Below are 18,267 nucleotides of genomic sequence, written 5' to 3' on the forward strand. Positions count from 1 at the left end.
TAAAGTCAACTCTCCTGGCCACGCCCGCCCCATCCTTTTCCGACAGGGACCAGATTCTCCACCCTGGCGTCCTCACGGCTGAGATTAAGCTTAGAGTGGGAGCTACGATTGGGCTCAGAGACCTTGGTGCTCAGAACCATCCAGTGGCAATTCACAGCCCTCTGAGCATTTCTCTGAGAATTGCTTCTTTCCCAACCTCGGGAACTCAGACAGAAACATCAGGGTCTAGGAACATGTGTGGTGCAGGGGTACCCCCCCCCCCCCACACCATGTACTTTATGCTAAGGTTTATGGTTCCTGTCACACATTCAAGGGTATGATGAGAGTGGGGAGAAGAAAGTCACGATTGTGTTCCTGAGACCAAAATGCTGGGTTGGGGGTGGTGTGTGTGTGTGTGTATGTGTGTGTGTGTGTGTGTGTTGTTGTTGTTGTTGTTATTGTTGTTGTTGTTGTTCAAGTCCTTTGGACTGTGAAGAACTGGCCCAATCCTGTATCCACTTGAAAAGCTGTTTAAGAAAGAAAGAAAGAAAGAAGGAAAGAAGGAAAGAGAGAAAGAAAAGATCAGCTTACTTTTACAGTAAGTTGTGTAAAATCTGCCTGTAGTCGAATATTCCCATTTGGTACGAAATTATTTTTACAGTTAGAGATAGAGGTTGTTTGAGAAAACCTTTGACCTTCATTTGACCATTCTGATTGGGTGTTTCTTGAAAAACACATCGATATGACCCAAAATATACTCAGAAGGTCCAAGAGTCACAAAATATTTACATGGTTGAGGTACACAACAGCCTAATTTTCATTTTTATTTTTTAGGCCTGAAATGGACTTTTCTGACTATCTTAGAAGTCAGATAACGATGAAAGTAGAAGCTTCAATGAGTTTATTTATTTCAAAATTTGGATGTTGTTCCCCCACAAAACATCCCCTTCAGTATCTACACTTCATACTTGGAGAAGCTGTTGAGATAAATCAAATAGTGACACACTGATGTTTTTACTTGTGCAAGCAATATGGTTGACATATGGCATTGTTATTTATGAATGACAGCATAAATTGTATTACAAAATCTACCGCAGTAATACTGCAATTTATTGGAAAGATGCTCGTTTGTTGTTGATGGCATTCAACCCCTGGGTTACCCACAAGCCCAAAGGATAACAATCTTTGAAATAATTAAATACATTCCTGTAACCCTCCTGGGTGGGTTTTTTTATTTGTTTTTGTTTGGGGGGTTGTTTGTTCCTTGCTGTTGTTTTGGCCATTTGATTTTTGTTCTGTTGTACAGCATTGAAAACATTCCTATCAAAAGAGGGGAGAGGCAGCAAGGACAATTAGTTCTCTTCTTTTCCTAAAATCACAATTTCTGTCACCCAGTTGGGGGTGGGGGTGGGGGTGGGGGTAGGGGAGGGCTGGGTTCTTCCAGCTTCTTCGCCCCCTTTCTGACAATTACAGAAGTATTTGCATCCCTGTCAATAAACTACTGGTGGGCACATATTTTATACTGAGTTTTTTTTTTAATTAGCTCAACTAGAGAGTTTAATTATAAAGAGAAAAGACACAAAATCATGGGAGAGCTTTATCTTATGAGATCTTCTCTCATACCCTCTTAATGTTATATGTGTATATATATACATATATATATATATGTATATATATATATATGGACAAAAGACCTTTGTTCTAGGTGGGTTTTATAGAGGGGGCCTCCCAGAGCACAAATGTGGTCTTTCATGTGTCAGGGGTCACCAAACTCAGTAATAGATGAGAAAGCAGAATCAAAAGTAACCTTTAACTTCATATCCTGTTGATTATCTTGTTGGGTTTTGACTCTGTGCTGTAGACGGTGGTGGTGTTAGAACTTTGTAAAAAAGGAAATTATTATGTTAAGTATTGTTTTGCCCTAATGTGTTACATACTTTTCGTCAAAGCTTCTCTCCCCCATTTTTTTACACCTTTCTTTAAGGGAAAAAAAATTGGAATGTTACTGGGGCCAAAAGTCACAATAACACATTCAATGGATGACTGAGTTGTTTGTGTTTGGAGTCTCCTATCCCACAATGTATACCTCTGTGTATGAAAACACAGTGGGTGGAGTGCAATGTATTTATTCTTCTGTAGGTATGTACACATCATGCTATAAGAGATCACAGTAGACACTGTTCAAAAGGAGTTGCTCACGATGCTGAGATGTTTGTGGGGTTTGCTTCCCCTCATCCCTTATTTTTCTTTTTGTAAACACACCAGGATTTTTTTTTTTTAATCAAGCCTTGGTTCTCTTCACTTGCCGGGAAACATACCCTTGCCAGGAGCCCTGTGGTGGATATCCTTCTCAGCCACAAGTTGAGGTTTTGCCCAGTGCAGGTTTTGCCCTGTTTGAAAAGAACAATTTGGGGAAACTTAACAAAGAAAGAACGTGCTTCCAAGCGTTGACAGTTACGGGTTTCGGGAGTTTGATACCACTGCAGAACAGCCTTTCTAGAAACCTGTTGAAAAAATGAATTCACTTACAGTGTCCGTCTGCCTTCACTCCTTCCTTCCTTCCTTCCTTCCTTCCTTCCTTCCTTCCTTCCTTCCTTCCTTCCTTCCACTAAGGAACCTGAGTCTACTTATGAGGCAATATTCCTGAAAGCCTTTGCCCGCTCTCGCAAGCGCGGGTGCGCGAACACACACACACACACACACACACACACACACACACACACACACACACACACACTCGTGTTCTTGCCCCTCTCTCTTTTTCCTCTCCTTCCTTCAAAAAAAAAAACTGTCAAGAAGGAAAAGGCTCCCCCCCCCCCCCCTGGTTTGCAGAGAAATAAAATACTTCTGAAAGAGGGGACCGAGACGTGACTTTGAACTTGGCTCAGCTCCTCTGATTCCTGCAGTGAGAGGAGAACTGGAGCTGGGAAAGAATAGCCAGGAGGGCCCAGCCCGCGGGCTCTCCGGCGGGAATTAAGGCGTCTGCCCTAGCGCTGGGCCCTCGAATCCAGCGCGAGCAAGCGCCCAGCCGCGCCATCCTGAATTGCGGCCGCAGCAAAGGAGAAATCAAAGCGAAAGGAGAGAATAGGTCAAAAAGGAGAGGAAAGAAAAAGTGGGGAAGGGTGAGGAAGTGATAGAGGAGGAAAACCTGCAAGTGTGGGGGCTTGAAAGAAGGAAATAAGGTCTTTGGGTGAGTAAGATTCTCACAACCAATCTTAGGTTAAAAAAAATTGGGAGTGGTAGTATTTTTAGAGCAAACCAACACATGCACTTTTCAGTATAAATTGCTAAATAAGGCAAGCAAATGTGAAAGGCTGAATTGGGCAGGCTTTTAAAATAAAGGGACTGAAGCCTTTCTGCTTAGGTATTCTCCGTATCTTCCTCTTTCCCTCCCCCCGTCCCCTGCAGTCCATCAGGCCACTGTAGCGTCCATCCTTTGAGTTAGGGGTATGGGAGGAAAGAGGACCATTTCCTCCCTCCAGCTTCCAGGAAAGCTCATGATTTCGGACAAGATGCCTTTTTCTTGTGGTCTTTTCACCCCGCCCCCTTGTCAGGAAATGGGGAACACGGAGGAAGCAGAGGGAGCCCTGGTAGAAAGGGGCCGAGGCCACTCCAACAGTTGAGCAGACCCACCTAAGGTTTGCGAGGATGTTTGATCAGGCAGGAGCTCACATTCAGTGCAGCAAATCTCAATAAGAGTATTCTTTGAGCGTTTTTGGTGATTTCACTTCGATCTAAATTTCGAAGTATGTTTTATTCTCTTGCCCAAATTTTATCTCAGTTCCCAGAGATTTATAAATAAAAGCAGTCCTCAGGCCTGCGAAAGGTGAAGGAAGACGTTGGCCACAGGCTGAACCCTTTACACTTCCCCAGACTCTAGGCCCGCAATTCCCTCTCCCATTACCTCTTGAGCACAATCTGAGGGCGGCGGACAGCCACGTTCTTCGTGGCAAGCCAGGCTGGGTTCGAGGCACTTGGGCGAAGCTTTGCGGTGGGTTCACCAAAGAGTAACACTTACCGTAAAGAAGGTTTAAGCCCCACAGTTTACTTTTCTGAGGCCCTGATTCTGATATGGCAACAACCAAATTAAGACCTAAACCTTGCTTGGTTCTGGGCATTCCACTTCCTAACCCAAGGTGGCCGTGGACAGGGTCAGGAGGTATCCACCCCGAGGGAGACACTGTTTTTAAATGATGTCTAAACTGTCCCTCAGGGCTACTGCCTACGGTTTACTCCTGTAATCTGAGCTGAACGTGAGCGGCGGGGGCGGGGGCGAGGGGGAGCTAAGTGAGCCCAGGGCAGGTAGGGACCACTGCCTGGGGTGGGGGCAGTGTATAGACGAATGTCCAGGAAGTGGAAAGGGATAAATTTGACCATCTGTGTCCACCATCCTTCACCCACGTTTTAACGCCTCAAAGCAAATTGGTTAAGGTGAGGATGGGGAAAATAGAATGCCTGCGCAGACAGGGCGAGAGACCTGTCCTTGTCTAGAAAAGTCTCTTCACTTCATTAGGGTCTCGGGCTTGGTGACTCTGCAGCAAAGGGTGCTTTGGGCTAGGGGTCCTGGGTTTTTTCGGTGTGGTTAGGTAGTGGGTGAAGTCTCTGGGGAGTTGGTGGCCTCTGACAAAGTATACGGGAGCAGGGTTCAATACTGCTCCAGGCCAGGATCTGGTGGAACCGGACAAGACCTACAGATCGTGGAACGCGTTAGGCTCGCAGCTGGACTCCTGAGTTAGCTGGCTGGGGCCAAGAGCCACAGGGCCAGACGCGTGAACGAAACGCTGCAGGCTGGCAGGCCCAGCCTGTGGGTGCGTTCGGCCGCTGCTGCAGCTGCACAGACGTAGCGGGGTTTAGGGAAGGTGGGGAGGGCTGGGCGCAGGGCGGGGGCGCAGGATTGACTAGGCCATGATGGCCAATAGCGGTTTCTGGAGGGCGGGATGGGCGGGAGTCGCCGTTAAAGGGGCGGTGTGACCAGGAGGCCGAGCTTTGGATAAGGAGGGAGGGATGCCCGGGCGGGAGACCCGGCGGGTACGCGGGGGAGGGGAGAGGAAAAGGAGGGGACAAAAAAAAATAAATAAATGAAAGGCGGCTGCTGCGGTCTCAGCGCCCACCGAAATAAACAGAGGCGGTGGCTAAGGCTGCCCACTGCAGCCACAGGAGAGAAGGAACTCGTGCTGGCCTCCTAGCTTTTGCTTGTGCCAAGGACTTCGCTCGGTCCTCGCTGGTGTGAGCACTCACTCCCGGATTAGCGCCCTGAGCGGATCCGCTGGAGAGAGGGGGAGAACCAGAGAACACTTTTTTTTTTTATTGTTGTTATTGTTTTTCAGACTAGCCTCACCCTGCTCCCCTCCCCCTCCTCGCCTTCTCCCCTCCCACAGTCCCCCCTCCCCTGCTCCTCCCCTCCCTCCTCCTCCTCCAGCCCAACTTAAAGAAAGAGGGAACGACGCGCCCGTTTCCTTCATCTGGGGGAATTCGTGGTCGCTGCAAGTTTACTACTCCCGGCGTCTCCAATGCCAAGCTCGTAGGGCCAGGAGGGCTAAATCCCCGCAGCAGCCGCCAAGCCGAACAATACCCGCAGCGCGCTGGGCGGCGCGAGCAAGGCCTCGGGGGAGGGAGCGGCCACCCGAGCGCGCCGTGGACTGGACGCCCAGCCTCCTCCTTCGGGCTGCCCAGCGCCCCTGCAGAGATCAGGTGGAGCGGCGAGTGCGCCAGGCTCTGGGGCTGACCGAGCTTGCCGCTGTCCGCTCCCTGCCTGCCTGAGTGCGTACAGCCACTGCCCTAGGGCACTGTGGCCCCGCAGCCGCGTTGACTTCATTCGGCGGATGCCGCTGTTCTCAGCCAGGCTCCCAGTCGGTCGGCAGTGCAAAGCAGCTAGCGAGTGAGTGCGTGCGTGCGTGCGCGCGCGGGGGCGCGCAGGGGTGGGGGCCGCGGCGCTGAGCTCGCCCCCCGGCGGCCCCCCTCTCCTCCGCTCCCCACACCTCCCTCCGCTCCCTCCTCCCGCCCGCCCTCCCCTGCCCTGCCCGCCCGCCCCCGCCGCAGCTCCTTTAATACACTTTGGTTCTCCGCCTGGCTTTGGACTCTTCTCCTCCTCCACCTCCTCCTCCTCCCGCGCCTCCTCCGCCGCCGCCTCCTCTTCCTCTCCGCGCCTTCGCTCGGCGCCCGGCCGCCTGAGGCAGATACAGGCGGCGGCGGCCGGCGCAGTAGCCCGGCTCCCGAGGCTGCAGTCGCCAGTGTTTCCACCGCCGGTTCGCGGAGCCCGGCGTCCAGAGGACGCGCCTCGCCGATCAGGAGGGGAAATCCAGGCAGCAGGGCTCACCGGGGCCGGCGGGGCGGCCGGGCGCGCTGGCCATGCTTCTGGACGCGGGGCCGCAGTTCCCGGCCATCGGGGTGGGCAGCTTCGCGCGCCACCACCACCACTCGGCCGCGGCAGCGGCGGCTGCGGCGGCCGAGATGCAGGACCGGGAGCTGAGCCTGGCGGCGGCACAGAACGGCTTCGTGGACTCGGCCGCAGCGCACATGGGCGCCTTCAAGCTCAACCCCGGGGCACACGAACTGTCTCCTGGTCAGAGTTCGGCGTTCACGTCGCAAGGTCCGGGCGCCTACCCGGGTTCGGCTGCAGCGGCCGCTGCAGCCGCGGCTCTAGGGCCCCACGCCGCTCACGTTGGCTCTTATTCGGGGCCTCCCTTTAATTCCACCCGGGACTTCCTGTTCCGTAGCCGGGGCTTCGGGGACTCGGCGCCGGGAGGCGGCCAGCACGGGCTCTTCGGACCCGGCGCCGGCGGCCTCCACCATGCGCACTCGGACGCGCAGGGCCACCTTCTCTTCCCTGGCCTCCCGGAACAGCACGGGCCGCACGCCTCGCAGAACGTGCTCAATGGGCAAATGCGCCTAGGGCTGCCGGGCGAAGTGTTCGGGCGCTCAGAGCAATACCGCCAAGTGGCCAGCCCGCGGACCGACCCTTACTCGGCGGCGCAGCTCCACAACCAGTACGGCCCTATGAATATGAACATGGGGATGAACATGGCAGCGGCCGCAGCCCACCACCACCACCACCATCACCACCCTGGTGCCTTTTTCCGCTACATGCGGCAGCAGTGCATCAAGCAAGAGCTCATCTGCAAGTGGATCGACCCGGAGCAGCTAAGCAATCCCAAGAAAAGCTGCAACAAAACTTTCAGCACCATGCACGAGCTGGTGACCCACGTCTCTGTAGAGCATGTCGGCGGCCCGGAACAGAGCAACCACGTCTGCTTCTGGGAGGAGTGTCCACGCGAGGGCAAACCCTTTAAGGCCAAATACAAACTGGTCAACCACATCCGCGTGCACACGGGCGAGAAACCCTTCCCTTGTCCTTTCCCGGGTTGTGGCAAGGTCTTCGCACGCTCCGAGAACCTCAAGATCCACAAAAGAACTCACACAGGTAATCGTGGGTCGCAGTGGGAAGAGGCACCTCGAGGAGAAATAAGTGCACAGACTGAGCGTGTGTGTGTGTGTATGTGTGTGTGTGTGTGTGTGTGTGTGTGTGTGTGTGTGTGTTTTCGTTCGTTCGTACGCGCTGGGGAGAGTGCAGGACAGCCAGGGTTTGTTTTTGTTGGAGGATGGTAAGAGTATTATTGGACTGGGATTTTTCCACGTGCGGAAATTCAACTTTAAATGATCAAATAAATACTTGGAGTGATGCGATTGTCACCCCCACCTGCCTGTCCTGCTGAATAATTTCCATTTTAAATAGAGCGCACAAAATAAAACAATTCGGCTCTAGCTCGACGTCCGGGAAGCGAGCCTAGCAAGGATTTTGCCAGCTTGTCTGAATGAGCTTTTCTGCCCTTAGTGGATTATCTGTTTTCCAGAGGCTTGTGCTTTCCCGTTTCTTTAACACAGGGTCCAAACGCCCTTCTCAGGACTGTTTCCTATTAAATGAATCTGGTGTGAGCCGAAGCTGTAAAGCGGTTCTCATTTAAAAAGTGTTTTTAAAGCCCATTTTGGGGTGGGTCGCCGGGGACTGACGGTGGTTTGCCAGCAGTTTGTGAAATTCTCTAATGGGCACCAGAGGGTTTGTGATTCCCAACTTCGACCCTCGCCCGGGCCAACCAGAGCCCCAGGCAGTACCGCCCCTCAGGGCGATCTTGAGAGAGACGCAAAAGAGCGATTCTCTCGCCTCAGATTATTCATCTTCGACCAGGTCTCAGCCAAAATCGCAAAAGACGATTTCCTAAAAGAAAGCCAAATGTTTTAGCAACTTCCCTCGTCAATATTTACTCCAAAGTTGGGATGAGCCAGCGGCCTATTGTTCTCTTTTGGGAAGGGAGGGAGCCGAGGTGCGAGACAAGCTTTTAACAAGGTTTAAAATTTGAGAAATTTATTTGCATGAAATGCCCCGTGTCTGAGCGGTTGTCTTTAAAAAACAGTTTAGGTGCTAATGGAATTTAACGTTAACTGGTTCCCTTTCCAAGAGTTCTCACACCTCTAAATGACTCCAAGCATTTGGAATCCTGGCAACAGGATGTAGGAACCGCCAGAAAATTAAACAGGGAGATTTTGAAAGGTTTTCCTGACTCCGACCCCTAACCCCTTTGCTGAGAGGTACAATCATTAAAAGACTACCTTATCGCTCATGTTTACTTCCTCCGCCTCCATTAAAAAAGAAAAAGAAAAAGACTGGCGATTATACTAGGATTATGATTAACTCAATTTGCAGTTTTTGGATGATAAGTACTGGCTCAATCAATCTCCATATCCCAGTCTCCAAACAGCTCACAGCATCTCCAAATATGATTGCCTACTGGCCCCAAAGAGGAAGCGACAGCAGCCCAGCCGCCTGTGTGATTTTGATAATGCCCCAAATATTTTGTCAAAATAACAGCTTCTCGATAGCTAGACCAACTTGTTAGGGAGCTTGGAATCCAAAAAGCTCTGTAGAAAGGCGAACAGGGCCAAGGGCACCCCGAAATTCGTTAGAATTTTAAGGAGATGGGTGTCAGTGTGAAGGGAAGTTTATTTTCATAATTATGAAATTGACGGTAGAATCTGCTAGTTGGTTCTTCGTAGGGGTATCCAACCTGTTTCAGAGACTTAGCCCTCTCCCCTTTGCCCTCTACTCTGTACCCTTGGCAGCCTTGGTGAGGACTTGGGGGTCCTTGGTGCCCCATAGCAAGCACCCTGTTTGCAATCCACAGGGGAGAAACCTTTCCAGTGTGAGTTCGAGGGCTGTGACCGACGCTTCGCCAACAGCAGCGACAGGAAGAAGCACATGCACGTCCACACCTCAGATAAGCCCTATCTCTGCAAGATGTGCGACAAGTCCTACACGCATCCCAGCTCCTTGCGGAAGCACATGAAGGTACCACTGCAGTAGCCGGGAGGGCTAGGCCGACCTCTTGCACCAGCTCCCAGAGGTCCTGGGAGGGTCCCCAGGGGCCGAGGGACACTCTTGGGATGCTCTCGGCTCGGGGACCTGGCCTCACAGTCAGTCCCCTCTGGTCCCCACTCCCGGCTTTTGTCTTGCAGGTCCATGAGTCCTCCCCTCAGGGCTCCGAGTCCTCCCCGGCTGCCAGCTCTGGCTACGAGTCGTCCACACCCCCAGGGTTGGTGTCCCCCAGCGCAGAGCCACAAAGCAGCTCCAACCTGTCCCCAGCAGCGGCAGCGGCGGCGGCAGCGGCTGCAGCAGCGGCGGCCGCGGTGTCCGCAGTGCACCGAGGCGCGGGTTCTGGCAGTAGCGGCTCCGGAGGGGGCTCGGCGGCCGGCAGCGGTGGGGGCGGCGGCGGGGCGGGCGGCGGGGGCGGCGGCAGCTCTGGCGGGGGCAGCGGGACAGCCGGAGGCCATAGCGGCCTCTCCTCCAACTTCAATGAATGGTACGTGTGAAGGGCCAGGCCTTTCTCCCATTCCCTGTTCCCTTATCCACCGTCGCCCTCCCAAAAACCCACCGAGGGCACCTTAGGATCATCTTACTAAAATTATGAGTCTGATTTTTATGGTGAAAAAAATTTTACCAGCAGAAGGATTTTTAAAAGTTTTTTTTTCTTTTTAAAGAAAACAATCTAGGCATGAAAAGCAACATCTCTCTGTATCTCTGAAGCTGAAAACATAAAAAAAATTTTTTGAAGAAAGTAAACTCCACAAAAATATCGAGCCAAACTTCCCTAGCAACCCCCAGCCCACTTTCCTTCCCATATGCTTCCCAGTCTTTTTGACAAACTGTACATAGCGGACTCCTTCCTTTTCCACGGTGATTTTAATGGCTTATTGGTGGATAGAAGTTTGTCCATTTGTAAACTCCGGATTGCGTTCCCTCCTGCCTTTCTCCCATTCCCCTTCCCCAAGTGACGGACCTTTTCTTTTTTCCTTTTAGTTTACCCAGTCTTTTTTTTTTTAAAGTAATGTGGAAGAAAATGGTTTATTTTGTATTGTGGTATTAAATATTGTGTTCCTTTTAAATGAGGCAACTTGATTGTAAACTTCATGCGACTATAGACTGGAAAATATGAGCCGTGCCAAAGTTTCCCTTCTGTTTCTTCAACACACCAACCCATAGCACACATCACCACCACCACCAACGCTTGTGAATGTATTTTTCTGTTAGCTGGGTTTACATGTGATGTTTCAGTGCTTTTGCGAGTTCGATTTGTTAGTTCTTGTATGAAAGTTTGGGGGTGGGGTGGGTGGGAGTAAACGTTGTGCCGTTAGCTTTTTCCGAAATAACACCCTTCTGTAAATATCCGTTGCCATATTTATCCATTTGTAATTAAATTATGGTATTAACTTGCTACAGAGGAAACAATATTTATAAAGAATGTTTCTTAACTATAAATATGTACAATTGTGGGCATAAACTGTTTCAGATTTTTTTATTTGAAGGTTTAAGTGGTTTGATCATTTCTTGTGATGTTTTGAGAGTAATGCATACAGAAATATAATAAAATGTGTTGAAACTGCATGAACATACTTTTTTCCCCCTAGCAGAGTTATTGAAGAGAATGGAAGAAGTCAGCTTGAGGCATGACATAGGTATGGGATTGGGAGTGTGGTGGGGAGTAGTACCACCTTGCGTTCTTTGGAGGGAAGTCTATTTATGCATAGAGAATGGGCCAAACTGCCCTTTTGGCAGAAAGTCTCAAAATTATTTTCTACATCCTTTTGTTTGGTAGCTGAGGATGAATTAAATTTTTGGAAAGCCCCTGTGAGGAATGGCGGCAGGAACCTTCCGAGTGTCTAATGGCTCCATTATCTAAGGGAATGCCTTTCTTTCTTTCAGCTATTTGGGCTGGCTTTAAGAGCACTAAACATTTCCTTATTCTTTGTTTTCCTTCCCTACCCTGCCCCCTTCCTCTCTCCCTCCCTCTGAAAAGCTGAGGTACAGTTATTTTTAATTGCACGTTTAAAACTGAGCCGAGTACTTTGTTTTTGAACTTGGACCAGTGATTATAGTTTAAAGGGGCTCGTTTTTTTTTTTCTTGATATTTTAAGCAGAGCTTGCTCAATAAATCCTGTTTATCTTAAGCAGCTCCGCAGTGGTGCTCAAGGGAAAGTAATAAATAGGATATACTTTTTTTCCCCATCATACATAGGGAGGGATACATCTACTCTGAAGGAAAGAACACAGCAAAATAAAAGAATATAAAGGCTATATTCTTGCCAGGTGGAAGTGAATAGGAGCACCGAGTTTTCTGGAACCTATACCACCGTGCTGCCCTGCCCCCACAGGAGTTGGTTTGAATTCTCAAACAAGATGCTGTAAAGAAAGCAAAAATAATTTTAGTAATAATGAAATAGAGATGGGGAAAATTATTTTTTAGCTCCTGAACTATCAAGACCTCCCTCCCACTGGGTGTCCCTATAGCTCTGAGCTTTGGGGTTGCTGCTCCCAGGGGAGGGAGAAGACCCGGCCTGCTTCTGAGGCTACAACAGTTCCCAGAGATAAGCCAGTGTAGCCCAGGGCTTGGTGAGTCTGCTGCAGATGGGTGGAAGACCACAGTATCTTTTGCTACTTTCTTTTTGCCCTAGACTGAGTCACAGGGCTAGGCGTGACAGCCCGAGGGATGTTTGGGAAGGAGTCAACGCTCACCTCCCACAGGCCATGCTACCTGTTCAGTGGCCAGCGGAGGAAGCACACCCCATCCAGCCAGACGCTTGTGTGTGCCTGCTTGAGATACTCACCGTGTGACAAGTGCCAGGTTCCCCATCCCCAGCGGCCCGCGGGTTGCCTAAGCGCCAATTTCTGAAGCAATCAACCCTCTATTAAAATCAAATTTATAACCCCTAATAATATTAAGCAAAATTATTAGAATAATTGGCATATGTTACTGAGCCTTGAGAGAATTCATTGAACACACTGTAAGCTGTGAGAAAAATCGTTTAGGGTTTTACCGAGTCCCTTACCCCTGGGGGAGCAGGCAAAAGAGTCAGATTAAATATTCATTTGGTGGGCAAGAAGAAAATGGTCCTACTCAAATGTTTTTAACCTTTTCATTGTGGGGCTGGAAAGGATAGTTTCGAGATACCACATCAGAGGGACAACTTCTGCATCAATTTAAGGCCTTGAGGCCTTCTTATTTGCGGGAGCACGGGAGCAAAATAGACACTCCACAAGGTCAAGGTAGTGCAATTGCTTTTCAAATCTATTTGGGAGCTCGCTGTAAGTCTATGGCGCGTTAGTTTTCTGCAGAAAAATACAAAGTGTAGGGGGTCTGGGCTAGGAAGTCCATTGCCGAAAAGTGCTTTCCTACTCCACCCTAGGACCGATGGAGCCCCTGGGAAAGGCTTTCTAGCAAAATGGCTTCTAGCTCCTCTCGCCTCTAGGCTTTGTCCACAGGAGTCATCAACCCGACGGCTTGGTCCAGTTTTTCTGTTTGGCTTTTCTCTTAGCCCTCCGAATTTCCGGAGGCTTTCCGGAGGCTAATGAGAAAAGAGGGAGATAGCATACATGTGAAGAGTACTGAAGACGCCAGAATCGCTGTACTTACAGGGTGCAGCGGTTTGGCGCCTGAGCTCGAGAGCCTGGCAGTGATGGGGTTGAGAGTGGGGGTGGGTGGTTGAATGGAGATGTCCGAGCCCTCCCTCCTCCCTCCCCCCAATTCATAATAGGCCTGAATGCTAACCTGCCCTTGCCTTGACTTCAGAGCTTCATAGCTGAAGCTGGTCCTGGCCTCCCTCAGGGCCCAAGAGCTGCGCTGTGGTTCTCTGCGGCGTCGGGAGGACTGGTCGTCTCTGCTTGCCACCGCTGTCAACTTGAACTTCAGTGAGCAGAAGCCTGTTCCCTTCGCGCTCAACTCTATTCACCACCGAATAAGTCCCTCTCACCACGAGATTCGCCTTATCCGGAGGCAGCTGGAGCTCCCTCGGGAGGCCCATCATTATTATTATTAATTATCGTGATCCTCGCTGCATTATTAATGGCCACAAGGATAACGGGCATGGGTATCAGCTTCTCCCAGTTCAGTGATGTCCTCCGAAGTCCCCGGCAGGGAGGAGGTTATTCCCAGCTCAGAGGCTGCGTGAGTTCTGCTTGCGGCAAGGGCGAGGGGAGGCAGCTACAGTCAGGACACTGCGGGGGACTCCAGTAGAGAAAACGCCACCCTGGTACCCGCACACCGTCCCTAGCTGACCAGGGGCTCTTTCCTCTGCCCTCTGCCGGCACCTTGGCTCTTCCTCCACCCCCACCCCCTATCCCCTTTGTCTCTTTTTCAGACGGATGTTTTCAGTCTCAAGTGGTTTTTTTTTTTCTTCCGCACAAAACCCTGAGATCAAGGGCAGATCACAGGCTGGACTGGGGGGCTCGGGTTTCTCCAGACTCTGTGCTATTTGCCAGCATCGCCGCTTTAGGCTAAGAAGGCCTGGGCCATCCAACGTGGTCTTGCCTGGGTTGGTAGGCTAGGGGAAGTGTGTCTCAGTACTGTTGAGTTCATTGATAGCACTGGAAGCTAGAGACAGACCGAGATTTAGCTAGTATGCAATGTAGACTCAAATCCTACTATCCCCTAAATTATGTCACAGAAATAATTCCAGGGGCATTAGGCCCACTTCCACAGGTTAAGAAATAAAGGCCTCAGAGTAACACCTCACCAAGAATTGGTTGAACTTTTAGATAGGTTTTTAATTCTAAAAAATGTTGAAATAGGAAGTGCGTGGAAAGCTCCCCTCAGGAGGGTTCAAGTAGTGTTCAATAAATACTTGTGGGTTGGTTATAATCTGATGCCCCAGAAATTTGCAGCTCCACATCCAAGAGTACCTTAGCAGACAAGTCAAAATGAAAGGTTTCTATTTTTAACCAGCAGCTCAGAACTAAGACCATGGAAATGTCATTCTCCTTCCCTCCTCTCTCTCAACACCCCCCCCATTGTCGCTGGGCTTTTTATTGGGGCGGGGGGGGGGCGAGGGAGGATCTAGATCCTTCCAGACTAGATCGAGTGGCCAAGTACCAGAAAACCTTGACCCATCCTGCTGGGTCCCTGAGGAGGTGAAGGCAGCCATGATGATAAGGGTAGGACAAACAAATGAGACCACCTGTAAAGCCGACTATAGGGCAGCCCAACCCAAGTGTCGAGTTCATGATCAAGGCTGGGGGTCACTAGGGGCAAAAGGGTCTGAATGGCCACTGTAGAAACCTCTGGCAGGGGGAACTCCGGGCCGGGGTCCTCCTCCTGCTGCCCCGCCTCTACAAGATGCTAACTTTGGGCGCAGGGGTCACCAAGCATGTCCCCACTCTGCTTTCCTTTTGTTTTCAGGGAGGCGCTTTTGAGGAGGTAACATTTGGCCTTTCCTTCTGCTTTCTGCTTTTCTCCCTATTTGAGTACAGCATTCCCTCCAGCCCCACCTGGCTTAACACAACCTTCAGGCAGGCTTTGCGGGGAGTCCCTTTACTCCGACGCGCACCCCCACAGACACTCACTCCCATGCCAATACACATCATCCACTCATATGCTCACCTCCTGTGGCTTCCGAATCTCTGCACCACCGGTTCACTCACGGGTGGGAAGGACCTGAGGCTGCAGAGATGCGCGTGGGTGGCACAAGACCAGTAAGCGGGTGTTCATCCCCTCCCCCTTATTGTCCTTGGAGGGGCCACTGCCCGGCCTTATAGGTGAGGCCCATTTCTTGAATCTACAGACTCTTCGGTTGAGATGGAGACAGCAGTGGGGTGGGTGGGGGATGGGAGTGGGCGGATGATGGGGGACTACCTGCAGTTGGTATCCGAGGTATTACCAGGGGCTGTGATGGGCTAGATTGTCCTACCCACCTGCTGCTCTCTCTACTCTCCTGGTGTGTGTGTGTGTGTGTGTGTGTGTGTGTGTGTGTGTGTGTGTGTGTCCAGCAGCGATTCTTCCTCCATCTGTTAAAGGGCGAAGGGCTATGTACCCCACCCTATAGCCCTTGCTTTAATCTCTTCTTCCCTCACTCCCAGTCTTCCAACTCCCAGAAGCTAAGTCAGTGGCCCTGGGGAGCAGAAGGAGCAGCGTCTCTAGAAAAGGCAGATGTGGATGGAAATATCGTTAACAGTAGCAGAGAGAACCATAGTAGTTGAAGCTTCTCCAAGCTTCTTTCTGAGAAGCTTGTTTCTCCAAGGACTGTAGAGGTCTGGAACACTCCTGACCCGGTACAACTGCAAGTGGGCATTGAGTTCCCTTTGATGGGACCAAAGGGTTTTTACTGCTACTTTCCAGTAAAAATCCAAAACCTGTTGCGGTGCTACCAAAACCGCTGCCCTAGAGCAGAGCCAGCTTCTGGATGCAGGCAGCCCTGGTGCATAGTGCACTAGATTTTTTTGCTTTGTTTTGTTCTCTGGGCCCAGTGCGCCCACAGCTGTTAGTGTGGTTTCCTGAATCCTTTGGAGTTGGCTAGTTCTGTCTGTCCACTGTCTCCAGCCCCCATTTCTCTGGCCTGTCGTCCCCCCCACCCCTTCCCAATCCCACCACTCCCCCGCACGTCTATGAATGGTAGATTTAATGAGCGCGGATGCCGAGCTGGCCGGTGATTCTGAGGATGCTCTGACCTGTAGGGAGGGCACGAAAGGTCAGATTCACGCAGGGCCGGACTCAGGCTCCTCCCAGGCCCACGCTGCTAGGATATTGATCCTGGGAGAAAGATAAACAGGAGAACTGGACATTCAGGCATGAATACTAATGAGCCAGGGTAGTGGTTTTAATTGCTGAGGACTTCCTTTTCCCAGTTAATCTTTATTGCAAACTTCTCTGGAGTCAGCCTTCCTTTTATGTATTCTCTTGTCCTCTCCTTCAGTTTCCTGCGAAATGCCTCAGCGAAAGAGACTTGTATTAGCTTTACTTTTTCGCCTTCTCTGTGTTCATAGGCACCGCAAGAGCCGTCAAGAACAGCCCGTGTTCTCAGAATGGCTCTGCTCACTAACTAATTCTGGAAATGTAGGGGGATCCTATAAAATAAATTGCTTCAATATGCTTTTGGCAAGTCTGTTTCTTGATTTTCTCAATCTTATTGTTTCGAAGACTCGTATGTTCTTGTCTTTAAACTTCCACTTGACAATTGCCTCTTTTCTGTGGGCACCCAACCTCTTCTTAGCTCCTCTCCAAACTGGTGCATTCTATCCCCCAAATGGTCTCATTTCTCAAGCCTGTAGGCTTTGGCACGGGCTTTACCAACCGCAGTGTCGGAGTTTTCCAGTGAAGCACTGAATATGGGCAAGCTAATTCACCAGCTCTCATGAATTTAGTGTTTTCTTTGGTACCTATGAGCAACGCTGAAATGTGAGACAGGAACCTAGGGGAGTTCCAGAGGGACGTCTGCCTTCGTTATTCTCGATATGTATTTGATAATTTAGTTGCAACTGATTTTTTAAACATAAAGCTATTTTAATCCCTCCCTCCAAATAGTATTAATAGATGGGAAATCTCATAAAACAGTTTGGCTGTGTGATTAAGAGAGGAAAAAAATGCAAATCCATTTCTGGGACAGGGTATATTAAAATGTGTTGAAATTTATGCCAGGAAAAAAAAAAGAACAAGTGTGCTAGAGCAATTTTGAACATTATTCTAATTCTTAAAGTTTTGGACAAAATTATTTCATATCATTGTTATAGGTCCTAGCATTGTAGTTCCCTGAGGATTTTATTTCACTTACACTTTTCAGTCCAAACTTTTTTTCTTCTCACAATGATTTATTATGTAGGTAATTTTAGGGGATACAGTTTACAGCTTGAATTATTAGACTGAACACCTCTGGCTGACACTACGACGCCTTTTTCCCCCCCTCTGCCTGCAGCTGTGAGTCACAACCCCATTTTCATACCCAACCAGTGCACATTCCTTCACAATGTATACTTCCTTCTTGCAAAGATCAAACATGCTTTGGTCAAAGTGTTTATTTTAAAATGCAGGAAAATTAAAACTAAACACAGCTCTACTGTAAAATCCCCCAATGTATCATATTTTCCTCCTGTGGCCACACACGAAAAAAGTTAAGACATTGCACCATTTTCTGGAATCAAATTGCGAACTGAAGCACGGTCACATATAGACAGAGTTTTTATTTTATTGTTGAAGCATGCCAGAAAAAAAAAACCCACTTTTGCTCATGATTGGATTCCAGTTTGGATGTCTTCAGGTTTTACTATTTTTTTTTAAATCATAAGTCAGAAAATAATGTACCATCAAGAAGAAGAAGCTGACAAACCTGTTTATTCACTAAACTATATAAGCCTCATCCCTACCTCACTTTCTATCTTAGTATTTTCCTTTTAATTGTATCTTCCAGGAGGTGACTTTAAGGGGAGGAGTATATTTTGAAATATTTGCTAAATGGGAAACAAAAGGTCTCAGTTACTCAAAACAAGTCCACAATTTCCAAGTATCTCTGTAGGTCTCTGCTGTGTGTGAATTTCCTTTTCTCTTAAATTAAGGTGACAAAAAGGAGAGACTCTATCTCTCTCAGTACCCAAGTCATACAAAGTGAGTTTTACCTGTGGGTTTTGGTGGACACGATGCCCTTCTGCAGCCCTTCCTCTATCTGATTTGCTTTGAGCTCCCTCCTATTCCCCAGTGAAGCACACTTAGACCCCAGCTACCTCCTCTCTGCAGCAATTTACTGGGCTCTTCAACCACACATGTCTTTCAAGGCAGGAATTGTTAGGCTGTTTTTAATCAAGTTTGGAAGCTGAATCTTTTCCCTCTGAAGACTGTGCCCAGGGGTGGATCTGGCTGAATGTCTGGGCAGCCGGTAGTGGGCTTGGCCACTGTTTTTTTGAGACACAACAGCAGAGAATGGCATTGAAATAATCTTGTGTGGCAGAAGTGGTTAAAATATATTGATCCCACTTACTTCCCT

General features: G+C 49.5%; 1 protein-coding gene and 1 long non-coding RNA gene across 3 annotated transcripts; one reads left to right on the forward strand and one right to left on the reverse strand.

Annotated features, from left to right (window-relative positions):
• Positions 1–1,059: 1,059 nt before the first annotated feature.
• Positions 1,060–5,325, reverse strand: LOC120093115 (uncharacterized). The gene is made up of 2 exons (XR_005494333.2): positions 3,613–5,325; positions 1,060–2,369 (listed from the first exon to the last, which is right to left on the reverse strand). It is a non-coding gene; the product is annotated as an uncharacterized LOC120093115 (long non-coding RNA).
• Positions 5,326–5,455: 130 nt separating this feature from the next.
• On the forward strand, positions 5,456–10,912 carry Zic2 (Zic family member 2). 2 transcript variants are annotated; one of them, XM_039093543.2, is made up of 3 exons: positions 5,456–7,399; positions 9,156–9,319; positions 9,450–9,627. In XM_039093543.2, exons 1-3 carry the CDS (start codon positions 6,328–6,330, stop codon positions 9,492–9,494), a joined length of 1,281 nt encoding a protein of 426 aa, XP_038949471.1. In that variant the 5' UTR covers positions 5,456–6,327; the 3' UTR covers positions 9,495–9,627. The 2 variants fall into 2 exon arrangements, with proteins under 2 accessions (XP_038949471.1, NP_001101862.2); NM_001108392.2 differs by having other exon boundaries at positions 6,087–7,399; positions 9,487–10,912.
• The last annotated feature ends 7,355 nt before the right edge of the window (positions 10,913–18,267 follow it).

The sequence above is a fragment of the Rattus norvegicus genome, chromosome 15 (genome assembly GCF_036323735.1).
Source record: "Rattus norvegicus strain BN/NHsdMcwi chromosome 15, GRCr8, whole genome shotgun sequence".
NCBI lineage: Eukaryota > Metazoa > Chordata > Mammalia > Rodentia > Muridae > Rattus > Rattus norvegicus.

Coding starts and splice junctions, on each gene's coding strand:
- Zic2 (NM_001108392.2), top strand. CDS start 6,328: ATGCTTCTGGACGCGGGGCCGCAGTTCCCGGCCATCGGGGTGGGCAGC. Junction 7,400..9,155: donor CCACAAAAGAACTCACACAG/GTAATCGTGGGT, acceptor TGCAATCCACAG/GGGAGAAACCTTTCCAGTGT. Junction 9,320..9,486: donor CCTTGCGGAAGCACATGAAG/GTACCACTGCAG, acceptor TTTGTCTTGCAG/GTCCATGAGTCCTCCCCTCA.